The sequence below is a fragment of the Saccoglossus kowalevskii genome, chromosome 22 (genome assembly GCF_978046115.1).
Source record: "Saccoglossus kowalevskii chromosome 22, keSacKowa6.1, whole genome shotgun sequence".
Classification (NCBI taxonomy): domain Eukaryota; kingdom Metazoa; phylum Hemichordata; class Enteropneusta; family Harrimaniidae; genus Saccoglossus; species Saccoglossus kowalevskii.
Genome location: NC_140662.1, coordinates 260506 through 276891, shown reverse-complemented (window position 1 = coordinate 276891; position 16386 = coordinate 260506). Strand labels below are relative to the sequence as shown.

The 16386-nt window shown below is 36.8% G+C and overlaps 1 protein-coding gene across 1 annotated transcript in view; it reads left to right on the top strand.

The window, feature by feature from the left end:
• The window catches only part of LOC100374444 (disco-interacting protein 2 homolog C-like), an 81219-nt gene that overhangs the window by 48720 nt on the left and 16113 nt on the right, over positions 1-16386 (top strand). Inside the window, exons 18-23 of the mRNA XM_085496021.1 lie at positions 914-1053; positions 1203-1339; positions 1647-1855; positions 5230-5314; positions 5985-6083; positions 6837-6928. Of these exons, the coding sequence (XP_085352147.1) occupies positions 914-1053; positions 1203-1339; positions 1647-1855; positions 5230-5314; positions 5985-6083; positions 6837-6928 (762 nt within the window). The remainder of the gene's footprint in view (positions 1-913; positions 1054-1202; positions 1340-1646; positions 1856-5229; positions 5315-5984; positions 6084-6836; positions 6929-16386) is intronic.

Sequence of the window (16386 nt, the reverse complement as noted above, 5' to 3'; positions counted from 1 at the left end):
GGCATACACACTGTACCCGGCATACACACTGTACCTGGCATACGCACTGTACCTGGCATACGCACTGTACCTGGCATACACACTGTACCTGGCATACACACTGTACCTGGCATACACACTGTTCCTGGCATACGCACTGTACCTGGCATACACACTGTACCTGGCATACACACTGTACCTGGCATACACTCTGTACCTGACATATACACTGTACCTGGCATACACACTGTACCTGGCATACACACTGTACCTGGCATACACACTGTACCTGGCATGCACACTGTACCTGGCATACACACTGTACCTGGCATACACACTGTACCTGACATACACACTGTACTTGGCATGCACACTGTACCTGGCATGCACACTGTACCTGGCATGCACACTGTACCCGGCATACACACTGTACCTGGCATACACACTGTACCTGGCATACACACTGTACCTGGCATACACACTGTACCTGGCATACGCACTGTACCTGGCATACACACTGTACCTGGCATACTGTACCTGGCATACACACTGTACCTGGCATACACACTGTACCTGGCATACACACTGTACCCGGCATACACACTGTACCCGGCATACGCACTGTACCCGGCATACGCACTGTACCCGGCATACACACTGTACCCGGCATACGCACTGTACCCGGCATACGCACTGTACCCGGCATACGCACTGTACCCGGCATACACACTGTACCCGGCATACACACTGTACCCGGCATACACACTGTACCCGGCATACACACTGTACCCGGCATACACACTGTACCTGGCATACACACTGTACCTGGCATACACACTGTACCTGGCATAAATAAAACTATTTATCATTTTAACCTGTTAGAATAAATGAATTTTTCTGATCTGAGTCATTAAAACCTCTGTGTCAATTTTAGGCCTGGTAAAATTGGTAATACAGCTACTGGACGTGGTGTTCTCTCAATGTCTGGTCTTAGTTACGGTGTTGTTAGGGTAGATACAGATGATAAATTAACCTCACTTACATTGCAAGATGTAGGAGTTGTCATGCCTGGAGGTAAGTCATACCTTGTCATTACATGTCACTTCCTATCATTAATTTTCACTTTCTGTCATTAAATGTCACTTCCATTAAATGTCACTTCCTGTCATTACGTGCACCAAATTGCAATTACAACAAATTCTTATTATTATATTGTATCACAGCTGTAATGGTTGTAGTGAAAACCGATGGTCCCCCAATACTTTGTAAGACAGATGAAGTGGGTGAACTGTGTGTTCATTCTGGTGCTATAGGCTCATCTTACTGGGGATTACCTGGTGTCTCCAATCATGTATTCAAGGTAAGGTAGTAAAAACACTGCCATGGACAATGTTTAAGATAAGGGGGTCATATTTTGGGAGATCACTGGAATCAAAACATAATCCATGGTCAATTCTTGCTAAACCTGCTGATGTCAATTTGTATTCTACTGATTCACACTCTTGAAAAGGCGATTATTATTAGTAGCACATTGTTTAAAGCGTGTTTTTATTTTTTGTTTTGGCAGCACCACAAGACGGCCCTGATGCTAAAATATTGCCCATGGGTGATGGTTCAGATGAATATGGTACCTACACTGACACTTTGTATATTTTATTTTCTATTAGGTTCAACCATTATCCACTGAGGGCAGATCTGTGGGTGAGAATAGTTTTGTCAGAACAGGGTTGCTAGGATTTCTTGGTCCTGGTGGTCTTGTCTTTGTATGTGGGAAGACAGAAGGTTTAATGTTAGTCAGTGGTAGAAGACATAATACAGATGATATTATTGCAACAGTATTGGCAGTAGAACCAATGAAATTCATTTACAGGGGAAGGTAAGTTGGTATTACTTGTTATTGACATACAGTACTGACATTGTGATTTCATTGCTATCCAAGCTATTGTCATTTCAATGTCTGAGAATACAAGTGTATGCTGTGTTTCCTTAAGAATGTTATTTTGATGGTTGCTGTATGAGACCCTATTCTAAATGACACTTCAGTAGTGTTCATTGGTATGTGTATTGTATATCATTGGTATGTGCAATGTATATCATTGGTATGTGAAAGGTATATCATTGGTATGTGCAAGGTATATCATTGGTATGTGCAATGTATACCATTGGTATGTGCAAGGTGTATCATTGGTACGTGCATGGTATATCATTGGTATGTGAAAGGTATATCATTGGTATGTGCAAGGTATATCATTGGTATGTGCAAGGTATATCATTGGTATGTGAAAGGTATATCATTGGTATGTGCAAGATATATCATTGGTATGTGCAATGTATATCATTGGTATGTGCAAGGTATACCATTGGTATGTGCATGGTATATCATTGGTATGTGCAAGGTATATCATTGGTATGTGAAAGGTATATCATTGGTATGTGCAAGGTATATCATTGGTATGTGCAAGGTATATCATTGGTATGTGAAAGGTATATCATTGGTATGTGCAAGGTATATCATTGGTATGTGCAAGATATATCATTGGTATGTGCAATGTATATCATTGGTATGTGCAAGGTATACCATTGGTATGTGCATGGTATATCATTGGTACGTGCAATGTATATCATTGGTATGTGCAAGGTATATCATTGGTGTGTGCAAGGTATATCATTGGTATGTTCAATGTATATCATTGGTATGTGCAATGTATATCATTGGTATGTGCAAGGTATATCATTGGTATGTTCAATGTATATCATTGGTATGTGCAAGGTATATCATTGGTATGTGCAAGGTATATCATTGGTATGTGCTAGGTATATCATTGGTATGTGCAAGGTATATCATTGGTATGTGCTAGGTATATCATTGGTATGTGCTAGGTATATCATTGGTATGTGCAAGGTATATCATTGGTATGTGCAAAGTATATCACTGGTATGTGCAAGGTATATCATTGGTATGTGCAAGGTATATCATTGGTATGTGCAAGGTATATCATTGGTATGTGCCAGGTATATCATTGGTATGTGCAATGTATATCGGTGGTATGTGCAAGGTGTATCATTGGTATGTGCAATGTATATCATTGGTATGTGCAATGTATATCATTGGTGTGTGCAATGTATATCATTGGTGTGTGAAAGGTATATCATTGGTATGTGAAAGGTATATCATTGGTATGTGCAAGGTATATCATTGGTATGTGCAATGTATATCATTGGTGTGTGCAATGTATATCATTGGTGTGTGCAATGTATATCATTGGTATGTGCAAGGTATATCATTGGTATGTGCAATGTATATCATTGGTATGTGCAATGTATATCATTGGTATGTGCAAGGTATATCATTGGTATGTGCAATGTATATCATTGGTATGTGCAAGGTATATCGTTGGTGTGTGCAATGTATATCATTGGTGTGTGAAAGGTATATCATTGGTATGTGCAAGGTATATCATTGGTATGTGCAATGTATATCATTGGTATGTGCAAGGTATATCATTGGTATGTGCAATGTATATCATTGGTGTGTGAAAGGTATATCATTGGTATGTGCAAGGTATATCATTGGTATGTGCAATGTATATCATTGGTATGTGCAAGGTATATCATTGGTATGTGCAATGTATATCATTGGTGTGTGAAAGGTATATCATTGGTATGTGCAAGGTATATCATTGGTATGTGCAATGTATATCATTGGTATGTGCAAGGTATATCATTGGTATGTGCAATGTATATCATTGGTATGTGAAAGGTATATCATTGGTGTGTGCAATGTATATCATTGGTGTGTGAAAGGTATATCATTGGTATGTGCAAGGTATATCATTATTATGTGCAAGGTATATCATTGGTATGTGCTAGGTATATCATTGGTATGTACAAGGTATATCATTGGTATGTGCAATGTATATCATTGGTATGTGCAATGTATATCATTGGTATGTGCAAGGTATATCATTGGTATGTGCAATGTATATCATTGGTATGTGCAAGGTATATCGTTGGTATGTGCAAGGTATATCATTGGTGTGTGAAAGGTATATCATTGGTATGTGCAAGGTATATCATTGGTATGTGCAATGTATATCATTGGTGTGTGCAATGTATATCATTGGTATGTGCAAGGTATATCATTGGTATGTGCTAGGTATATCATTGGTATGTGCAAGGTATATCATTGGTATGTGCAATGTATATCATTGGTATGTGCAATGTATATCATTGGTATGTGCAAGGTATATCATTGGTATGTGCAATGTATATCATTGGTGTGTGCAATGTATATCATTGGTATGTGCAAGGTATATCATTGGTATGTGCAAGGTATATCATTGGTATGTGCTAGGTATATCATTGGTATGTGCAAGGTATATCATTGGTATGTGCAATGTATATCATTGGTATGTGCAAGGTATATCATTGGTGTGTGCAATGTATATCATTGGTATGTGCAAGGTATATCATTGGTATGTGCAAGGTATATCATTGGTATGTGCAATGTATATCATTGGTATGTGCAAGGTGTATCATTGGTATGTGCAATGTATATCATTGGTGTGTGCAATGTATATCATTGGTGTGTGAAAGGTATATCATTGGTGTGTGAAAGGTATATCATTGGTATGTGCAATGTATATCATTGGTGTGTGCAATGTATATCATTGGTGTGTGAAAGGTATATCATTGGTATGTGCAATGTATATCATCGGTGTGTGCAATGTATATCATTGGTGTGTGAAAGGTATATCATTGGTATGTGCAATGTATATCATTGGTATGTGCAATGTACATCATTGGTGTGTGAAAGGTATATCATTGGTATGTGCAATGTATATCATTGGTGTGTGCAATGTATATCATTGGTGTGTGCAATGTATATCATTGGTGTGTGCAATGTATATCATTGGTGTGTGCAAGGTATATCATTGGTATTTGAAAGTCAATTCAATTGTACATATATGTGCTTGTCATTCCCTGTGAACCTAATGCAAAGACAATATACAAATGTCAAGACAATGCCAATCTTATGTCAATTTAATGCAAAGAAAATATAAAAATGTCAACTTTAAGAATAATATATAAAAAAACACTCAAAGCAAAATCAGATTTCTCTCCATACCTTTCTTGATTTCATGCCAACTAATAAATGAATGAATGAATGAATGAATGAATGAATGAATGAACGAACAAAACAAAACAAAACAAAAAACAAACAAATGAAATTTTTTTTTTCTGTTGCAGAATCGCAGTATTTTCTCATAAGGTATTAAGAGATGAGAGAGTTATTGTGGTTGCTGAACAAAGACCTGATGCAACAGAAGAAGAGGTTTGTCACATATCTGTGCTTCTGATTTTTATTTTCACTCAATTATTAGTCCTTAGTTTTGGGTTTTAGGCTTGTCCTTGTGTCTGTCCATTTGCATGTTTGTCCATCATTTCTCAGACATGTATGGGCTGATTTTGTTCATAGTTGGCCTAAATACAAGTTACAACAATATACACATACATACCACATTTTGTATTTTGTTTCATTTCTCCTTGTTGTTCACCTGGCTGTCATTTTTTATTCCCAAACACCAATGATGTGTATCATGTCACACATATTGACATACATTATTATTTAATAAATTCTGGTTTACATTGCTTGGCTCACTTTTGGCTTGTTTAAATTTGGTACAAAGGCAAGATGTAATTGTATAAATATAATGAAATTTAACTTCAACTTTGAATTCCATACTAAATGTCTTGTTTTGTGAATTGGTTCTAATTGACCATGCAAAGAGTGGGTGTGTTTTATTTGTTGTTTGAAATTATTAGAAAGACAAAACAAAAAATTGTGTGTCTTTAAGTGTAAATTCAGCCAAATACAAACAGGGACTATTTCATTGACAATGACTTGTTCTTTATAAATTACACTTACCGGTAAGTGGTAAAATGTGCTGAATATTACTGAATATTAAAAGTCATAACTAGGTTTTGTTCTACATTGTTTTCAGTGTTTTCAATGGATGAGCAGGGTTCTACAAGCAATTGATAGTATTCATCAGGTTGGAGTATACTGCCTAGCATTAGTGCCTAATAACACTCTTCCTAAGGTAATTTATTTTAATAAAGGTGTACACAATGTATGTCATCGTTTCACGTATAAATAACCATTTGTCAATTTATTGACATATGTGTATAATATAAACCGTATATGCAAATACCTGATGTTAACCACTCCTGTATTTCTTGATCATTCTGAGCTTTGTCTTCAAATACATGGGCTTACAGTAGTTCATTTGTTAGTTGACATGTTAATCAGAAAAGATGGTTCAGCTTATCAAGTATGATGGTATTACAAAGTATATTATGTAGTACTAAATGATAGATGCAGATATCGCTCTAATGTTTTATTTGTTTTGTATTTTCATCTTCTCTATTAGAGATTAATATATGTTTAATAAATTTTATCTACATAAAATAATGTCTCCATGATGACATAAATTACAGCATGCCACTGGGTATTTGCATCATGCCATATAAGGAAATTTCAAATTCCAAATATAAAACGATTAGGCACGTAAGCGTCCTCTAATAATAATAACAAACATGACAGCCCCCAGGGTTCGACTGACCGCACTCAAAGAAATTCGCCAAATCTGTTCTAAACTGGATTTCGACATTTTTATGTTGTATGTCGGTCGATACTCCCACTGTACTGTCTTAGTGCATACTTTGCGGTATCCTTGTAATAACCTCATATTATTATTATTATCAAGCAGATCTATGACGTCACTTATATCAACTAGCTCTTGGTGATGTTTTGTGATAATATTCTGTGTATTTAAAAAATAACTTGTTTACAGACACCCCTTGGTGGAATCCATATCAGTGAAACTAGGAATAAGTATTTAGAAGGATCTTTGCATCCAACCAATGTATTGATGTGTCCACATACGTAAGTCTTGCATCTCTTAAATCTTTTATTTTATTGAAATTTTGTGTCACCCAAAAATGTAACTATTTAAATCTTTTATTTGTAGTGAAAACTCCCTTAGTTTGACTGTCCCATCGTTTGTGGTATTGTTTAAAACTCACGTGGGCAGAGCACACTTAGGAGACTTTGTTCATTTCAAAGAAATTTGGTGTGCAGACCTGATTAGATTTGTGTTGAAATTCATACAGATTAATTATCTAATTTGCATAACAATTAGTGAATTTCCTGCTTTTCAACTGATATCTCAAGAACCATTTTAATAATGGATTTTAAATGAAACTTGGTACATAGTTGCTCTAACTACAGACCTGGTTTTTGACTCCCGTGTGCGAAGCACAAAAGGGAGTCTTTGCAGTTACCCTGTCTGTATGTCTGCATGTCCGTATGTCTGCATGTATGTATGTATGTATGTATGTAAATTAGCATACACACGCTGGTACATCGCTCTCCTGGTAATTCGATTTTTCATCCTTTTATAGGTCAGTTATTACACCTTATTTCATTGCACCATTTTTGTAAATACTTTCCCGTTTAGGTTGGTGCATCTCTTGGTTGTTTTGGCAAAATCTGCCCTGTTTTCAGTTGTTTTTAGTTTTCTCTGTTTGTGTTACTCGTCAAGAGGCCTGCCAAGATGGCCGCCTCCACGACGAGTACACGTGTCAACCCCTTTGCTGGGCTGACACGAAAGCATGGAGTCAAATGCATGTCACTGGATGGCGTTAAAATTGAAAAATATGTTGAGGCTTTCTCACAGCTTTGTGGTCCGGAAAAAATTGTTGCAGCTTCTCGTGCTAATGGCAGCGTAATTGTTTTCTTTAATTCACTTGAGTCTGCCGAATCTGTGTGTGCATCTGGGTGTGGAATTGAGCACACATTTATTACTGTACAACCACTCGTGAAACCCGCAACGAAAGTCGTGCTATCTGGTGTACCCCCGTTTATACCCGATTACCTACTACAAGAACAACTTTTACGGTATGGTAAAGTAGTGAGCAAAATAAATACAATCCCACTAGGCTGCAAAAGTCCCAATTTGAGACATGTTAAAAGTTTTCGCAGACAAGTATACATGCTGTGCGATCAGGATAAACTAGAAGGTGTTCTTAATATCGTTTTTGAGGAGCGTACTTATCGTATTTATTTGTCAACGGACGAAATTATTTGTTATAAATGCCACAAAAAAGGCCACACTCAACGTAACTGTATTCAGACTATAACACCTGTACCTACACCCGCAGTCACTAACAATACAAACCCACAAACTGGTATTCAAAACGATAATAACGTAAATCAAAACCCAAACCATGACGATAGCACTCCCCCAAATGATATGCAAATCGATAATGTTACAGATAGTGAAAATAACACAATCGATACCATACAAAACGTTAATATAAGTAAAGACACAAACATGAACGAAGCGATCGACACAACGTCATCTGAACCAGCTCAAAACAAACAATCTGCCACGCGTTCAGTCCTTTCTAATGCAAATGATGCCTCTCAAAATGAGTGTGTCAATGACAATACACCCACACCGTCACTCATTCAAACAGACCCGCATTCCACTGAAACAATTGACACAACCACTCGCTCAACTGAATCTGAACCAAACGGCTCAACAACTACCACTGGTGCGGCAGAGGTACAAACCCTCTCCGCTTCTCCTCTCTCTTACGCTGCTGTCACTGCAACGCCCATTGATGTCTTTGACAGGAAGCAGACCTCATCATCCTTTCCCTTTCACGACATGGACGATGTGGAGTCTGTCGCTTCTGACGTGTCAGATGTGTCCCAATTTCTCCAGGAGGAGAGTGCAGCTGATTTAGAAGTTTCTCTACTTCCACATGACTCTTTGCAGAAATTTCTAGACGAGTCCTACAACTCAAAACATCTTATGGAACAAGCAAGCCAGTTTTGTCCTGACCTCCGCTTACTAATAAGATCGCTAACTGATTTCCGCAAAAACAATGACCTGCCTTCCAAGGAAAAGGTCCGCATCCAACGACTATCCTGCAGAATCGCTAAAAATATTGGGATCACAAGAACACCAGTTGAAAACAAACGGAGCAATGAAATCCTCGATAAAAAGCGTGGTATTTCTACTACCTGTAGTAGAAGGTCAAAAAGAGATAAACAGTAATTGTATCAACTATAATAATGGATTCTCCACTTGTGATGTATCAATGGTCTATTTGTTGTTCTCATATTCATCCATATATGAGTCTTAGTTTTATTATATTATTTATTGTTCCAATAACTGGATACATGTTCTTCATAGTCATTGCTTGTCAGATTTTAACATCTGTCTTCTTGCCTACATTGTGCTATTTAATATCCTTATTTGTCACAATCATCAAATCGATTTTGGGGAGTGTTTTCACAGTTGAAATGAAACTCTGCTCTGCTACTAGTCTTTCAGGTATGGCCACTATGGCAACAATGCTTCTTGGGTATAATTTGTACTGCTCAGTCGTTGATATTATAAAATCAAACATGCAGATTGCTCTTGCAGTCGATATTCAACTATCCTCCGTTATTTGTATGATAACTTTGCCAGCTATGTTCACCATAGCAACAACGTCCGAGCTCTTTGGGTATTGTCTACTCTGTTCATGGTTTAATAATGTAAAACCATGCCTGGAAATTAATTCCGGAGTTGATGTTCAACTCTTTTATGTTACATCAAAGATTGTAACTGGTGTGTCAACTATCACCGTAGCAGCAATGTTTGTACTCTGTGGCAATTTTTTACATTGCTCATTGCTTAATACTATATACACAGTTTTTGGTTTCACAGCTGACTTTCAACTATTCTATGTTACACCTGAGTGTGTAACGAGTGTACAAGCTATTGTCACCATGACAGCAACGTCGTTATCTGGGCTGTGTCTATATCACGCATCGTTTAATATTTTAAAATCAAAATTGAAACTGGTTCTCATAGTTGAATTTCAACTCTCCTATGTTACACCCGAGTGTGTAACAAGTGTACAAACCATGTTCACCATGGCAACAACGTCGTTATCTGGGCTGTGTCTATCTCACGCATCTTTTAATATTTTAAAATCAAAATTGAAACTGGTTCTCATAGTTGAATTTCAACTATCCTATGTTACACCCGAGTGTGTAACAAGTGTACAAACCATGTTCACCATGGCAACAACGTCGTTATCTGGGCTGTGTCTATCTCACGCATCTTTTAATATTTTAAAATCAAAATTGAAACTGGTTCTCATAGTTGGGTTTCAACTATTCTATGTTACACCTGAGTGTGTAACAAGTGTACAAACCATGTTCACCATGGCAACAACGTCGTTATCTGGGCTGTGTCTATCTCACGCATCTTTTAATATTTTAAAATCAAACTTGAAACTGGTTCTCATAGTTGGGTTTCAACTATTCCATGTTACACCTGAATGTGTAACAAGTGTACAAGCTATTGTCACCATGACAACAACGTCGTTATCTGTATTTTTCCTATATCAGGCACTGTTTAATATTTTAAAATCAAACTTGAAACTGGTTCTCATAGTTGGGTTTCAACTATTCCATGTTACACCTGAATGTGTAACAAGTGTACAAACCATGTTCACCATGGCAACAACGTCGTTATCTGGGCTATGTCTATATAACGTATCTTTTAATATTTTAAAATCAAACTTGAAACTGGTTCTCATAGTTGGGTTTCAACCATTCCATGTTACACCTGAATGTGTAACAAGTGTACAAGCTATTGTCACCATGACAACAACGTCGTTATCTGTGTTTTTCCTATATCAGGCATTGTTTAATATTTTAAAATCAAACTTGAAACTGGTTCTCATAGTTGGGTTTCAACTATTCTATGTTATGCCTGAGTGTGTAACAAGTGTACAATATATTGAATTGGTTTTTCCTGGTCTTGTTCTCTGTTTCGTACATGGCTGATGTATCTGCGCTGACATGGAACGTCCATGGATGTCGTGACGCATTTAAACGATACCAACTTTTCGAGTTTCTCAAAATTAATCATCCTAGTTCATTTTATTTTCTACAAGAAACACACACCATCCAATCCGATGAATCTACTTGGCAAGTTGTCTGGAGAGGACCGATTATTTTTAGTCACGAAAACACACACTCAGCTGGGGTGGCAATATTATTAAACCCAAACAGAAATTTCACTATTTTAAATGTTGACAATGTGATCACAGGACGACTATTGCATGTTCATGTTGATATCAACGGTCTCCCGGTTCATTTAATAAATGTTTATGCACCCACCAATGGCCCAGAACGTGTAGAATTTTTTCAACACGTAAAAAGTCTCATTAATAGATTGAATAATGACCCCATTATAATGGGAGGGGACTTTAACTGTACTCTCAATGCTAATGTAGACAGAGCTGACAGCTCTGAACCACATGCTCACTCTTCAACATCTTTGCAACACATTATCCGTCGTTTCAAGCTCGCAGACGCATGGCGTACTCTTCATGCTACCGCTAAACAATTCACGTGGTCAAGGCATGAGAGTAAATCGCGGATTGATACATTTTATATCTCGAAATCTATTGTATCAAGAGTCAAATCATCATCAATTCAACCACACTGTAATATGTCTGATCACTGTCCTGTTAAAATACTTGTATCTTTTAATCACACGAGTACTCGGAATCCTGTATGGCATCTCAATCTCAGCCTCCTCCAGGATCAAGAATACTGTAATATAATAGATGAAAACTGGTTAAAATGGCGTCGAGAAAAAGCTCGCTTTGAGTCTCTATCTGTATGGTGGGACATTGGTAAACTTAAAATTCAACAGCTGACTAAACAATACTCTGCTAGACTTGCAAATACATACAAACAGAATAAAATCAAATTAAATGATGAAATTAAATCTATTGAACAGGAAATAGCTAACAATCCTGCACTTAGCAACAAGCTGGACGAAACAAAGTCACTTCTTGAAAAATTAATGATGACAGAATCTAAAGGAGCCGCTATTAGATCACGCTATAAAATGTTAAATGAAAACGACGCCCCAACATCGTTTTTCTTTGATCTTGAGAAATACAAAGGAAATAGGAAAATGATGTCGCAGCTAAAACAACCGAACGGCGAAGTTACTGAACTACAAAGTGGAATGCGAAAACTAGCATGGGACTTCTACAGCGATCTTTTCTCTCCAGACAATGTCTCACCAGAGTGCCAAAATGTAATCTTGGCGGATCTACCCCAACTGAACAGTATCAAGCGTGAAAATTGTGACGCACCTATCACTCACGAGGAACTGACAAATGCAATGAAATTAATCTCTAGCAACAAAACTCCGGGAATAGATGGTCTGCCCGTTGAATATTACAAACACTTTTGGCCCATTTTGGGCACTGATCTTCACCAGGTATTTGAAGCTTCGATCGAGGTTAATCAGCTCCCTATTTCTTGTAGGCGAGCGGTCATAACGCTTCTACCAAAGAAAGGGAACACCAATCTTTTAAAAAATTGGCGACCAGTGAGCTTGATGTGCGCTGATTATAAGATCTTAACAAAGGCACTATCCCTCCGTTTAAAAACCGTCTTAGGTGATATTATTCATTCTGACCAAAGTTATTCCATTCCTGGTCGACAGATATACGACAATATACACCTCGTCAGAGACGTCGTTACATATGGTAATGAACTAAATATAACACTGGGTATTGTATCCCTCGATCAAGAAAAAGCTTTTGATCGGGTGCACCACGGATACCTTTTAGAAACCTTAAAAGCATTTGGGTTTGGCCCAGAGCTGATTAAGTATATACGACTTTTATACACCGACACACAAAGTCTTGTTCGCATAAATGACTCTTTGACCAGTCCCGTGCAGTTTATGCGTGGTATCCGACAGGGATGTTCACTGTCAGGACAATTGTACAGTATTGCTATCGAGCCGCTCCTGCACAAAATTCGTACCCAAAGCGGCATTCGCGGTATCATAATTGATAACATGCCTGAACAAAAAGTAAACCAAACTGCATATGCTGATGATATCAGTTTTTTCATCACCGAAAACTCCGATTTTGCCAAACTGCAGGAGTGGCTTTCAATTTACGAGAAAGCTAGCAACTCGCGCATCAACTATGGTAAATCGCAGGGCTTATGGGTTGGTGCGTGGAAAACTAGAACTGACAAACCACTTAATATAGGTTGGAACAATAACGGGTTGAAAATCCTTGGTATCTATATCGGAAATAATCCCACGTTCGTGGATAAAAACTGGTCCGGTATCTTAGAAAAAGTTGAGGTAAAGCTAGGTCAGTGGAGCAAATATGCACCTGTCATGTCCTATAGAGGGCGTGCTATTGTAATTAATAACCTTGTAGTATCCAAATTGCTTCATGGGTTGATATGTCTGTGCCCGCCCACACATATTGTTGAGTCTGTCCAACGAAAGCTCCTTGACTTTTTTTGGCAAGGTAAACACTGGGTAAATGCAGAAGTTGTCTACTTACCAATAAATGAGGGTGGACAAGGACTGACACATCTACCAACGCGCATTACTTCATACCGTCTGCAATTTATACAGCGATATCTTTACTTCAGTCCAGGTCACCCTTGTTTCATGTTTACTGACTTCTTTCTTAGAAAGTTCCAACACCTGAAATATGACAAACAATTGTTTATTACTGAATTCCCACAACATTCGTATAATATGCCTGATTTCTATCGTAACTTACTAAAAACCTGGCGGTCAGTCACATATATTCGTAAAGATACGCCATCTAATATGCATAATCTATGTCAAGAACCGTTGTTTCACAATAAACTAATCCTACACCATCTACATAAAACGCCATTGAATCTCACACACTTTATCGAGGCCGGCTTCACAAAAATTGGTGATCTCATCGATGGTAATGAATGGCGCTCAGCTGAACTGCTCCATCCTCATATTAATATGTACTCCAAACGTGTTCTTAATATTGCATTGAATGTAATACACAAAGCAATCCCAGCTCAATTTAAAGAAATATTACAAAAAACTAACAATGCGCCAAATACGAATGTCACGACTACCACATATTCTCTTGAATTAATCTATAGAGATGACGATAATGACATATTAATAAACTGTCCACTGTATAAATTAGAAAAGGGCACAATTTATAAATTTCTAATCTATACCCGAAAACTGATAAAAGATCCCACCCACCCAGGCACACTTTGGTGTGATCTGTTATCTCTTGATCCCGACAAACCAATATTTCAAGATTGCTACATTGCACCGCTAACGAAAAAAGATGGAGATTTACAGTGGCGACTTCTTCATGGGGCATACCCTACTGGAGGTTTTCTGGTTAAGTCTGGTTTACAACAAACAGATAACTGTCCATTTTGCCAGGATAAAGACGATCTCGTCCATATTTTTGTAGAGTGTACAAGACTTGAACCACTCTTCAAATTGTTCAACAGCATCATACAAAATCTATTTGACGGAGAAAGAATACCACTATCACAGTATCTACTAGGCGCCACTAGAGGCAAGAGCATAACACAGAACCATAGATTACTATGCTACATACTCGTCTCATTGAAAGCAGCTATCCACGTGACACGGGTAAAGAAAATGAAAGGACTACCGAAAACGGACGTCACTCAAGCCTTTAAGGCGAGACTAAAATGGAGAATTAACACAGAGTACAACTACCACTATCTCAACCATACCGTTGACCAGTTCAAGTATCGGTGGTGTAACAACAATGCGCTGGCATCCATTGCAGAAGATATACTCGTCTACGCGGATTATTTGAAATAACACCCTTATGAACATTATCATCATCGTATTTGTTAATAACAATGAGAGCTGTATTATTTATAACGATTAATACTTAAATAGTATCTTTACTACCTACCTGAACAATACTTACTCGTCGTATTTATTCGAATTTGATATCTTGGTTTTCATGTAAACCTATATTTTTATCTTTTTTAGTCATGTAATAACAGAAATGTAAATATCTTTTTTATACCTGCGAATAAAAATTAGAAATGTATGTATGTATGTATGTATGTATGTATGTATGTATGTATGTATGTATGTATGTATGTATGTATGTATGTATGTATGTATGTATGTATGTATGTATGTATGTATGTATGTATGTCACTTTTTTTGTTCCACCGTTATCTCAAGAACCACTAATCAGATTTTGGTAAAACTTGGTACATAGATGCTCTGGTATAATGCGCAGAGTTGATTAGGTTTGGGTAAAAATCTATGAATATTAATTACCTAATTTGCATGATAATTAGCTGATTTTTAGCTGTTCCATGACTGTTCCACTGATATATAAAGAACCACTCATTGGATTTTGATGAAACTTGGCACATGGATGCTCTGATCTAATGCGCAGATTTCATTAGTTTTGGGTAAAAATCTGTTTATATTAATTACCTAATTTGCATAATGATTAATCAATTCTCGGCTTTTCCACTGATATCTCAAGTACTAATCATAACATTTCAATAAAACTTGATACATAGATGTCATATGAGACTGCACAGATAGTTTTTAGTGTAATATCAGTACATATTAATTACCTAATTTGCATAATTAATTAATTTTCAGCTATTGATATTTCAAGTAGTAATGAACACATTTCAATGAAACATGGTACATAGTTACTTGAGGACTGTGCAGAGACCTAATTAGTTTTGGAGAAATATTTGTGCATATTAATCACCTTATTAGCATAATTAGTTAATTTTCAGCCCTTCACCTGATATCTCAAGTACTAATCATCACATTTCAATGAGACTTGCGACATAGATCTTCTAGGACTATGCAGAGACTTGATTAATTTTAGGATAAATTATTGTGCATATTAACTACTAATTTGCTTAATTAGTTAATTTGTCCTAGGAACCACTTATTGAATTTTAATGAAACTTTTAAAGAGTGCTCATCACATTTCAATGAACCTACATGTGTAGGACTATACACCATATTAGTTTTGGTAAATATTTATGCTTCTTAATCACCTAATTAACATAATTAATTAATTAATAGGACAATAGACAGCCTGATTAATTTTGGGTTAAAATCTGTTCATATTAATTCTCTTAATTAGCACAATAATTAATAATTTTTTGGTTCTAATCACATTTCAATGAAACTTGGTACATAGATATTACATTACGCAGATCTTATTACTTTTACATTGCGCAGACCTTATTAGTTTTACACTTAAATGTGTTCATATTAGTTACCTTATTTGCATAATTAGTTTTCTGCATTTCCATCAATATCTCAAGTTCAAGTAATTTTGAATTAATTTTTAATGTGTCTCCAATACTCTCAGCACACGGGAGTTCTTTCTAAGCTTTCTTTGATTTTTAATGTAGAAATCTATGCATTTTATTGGCATAAATATATAAACTTTCTGGAATCT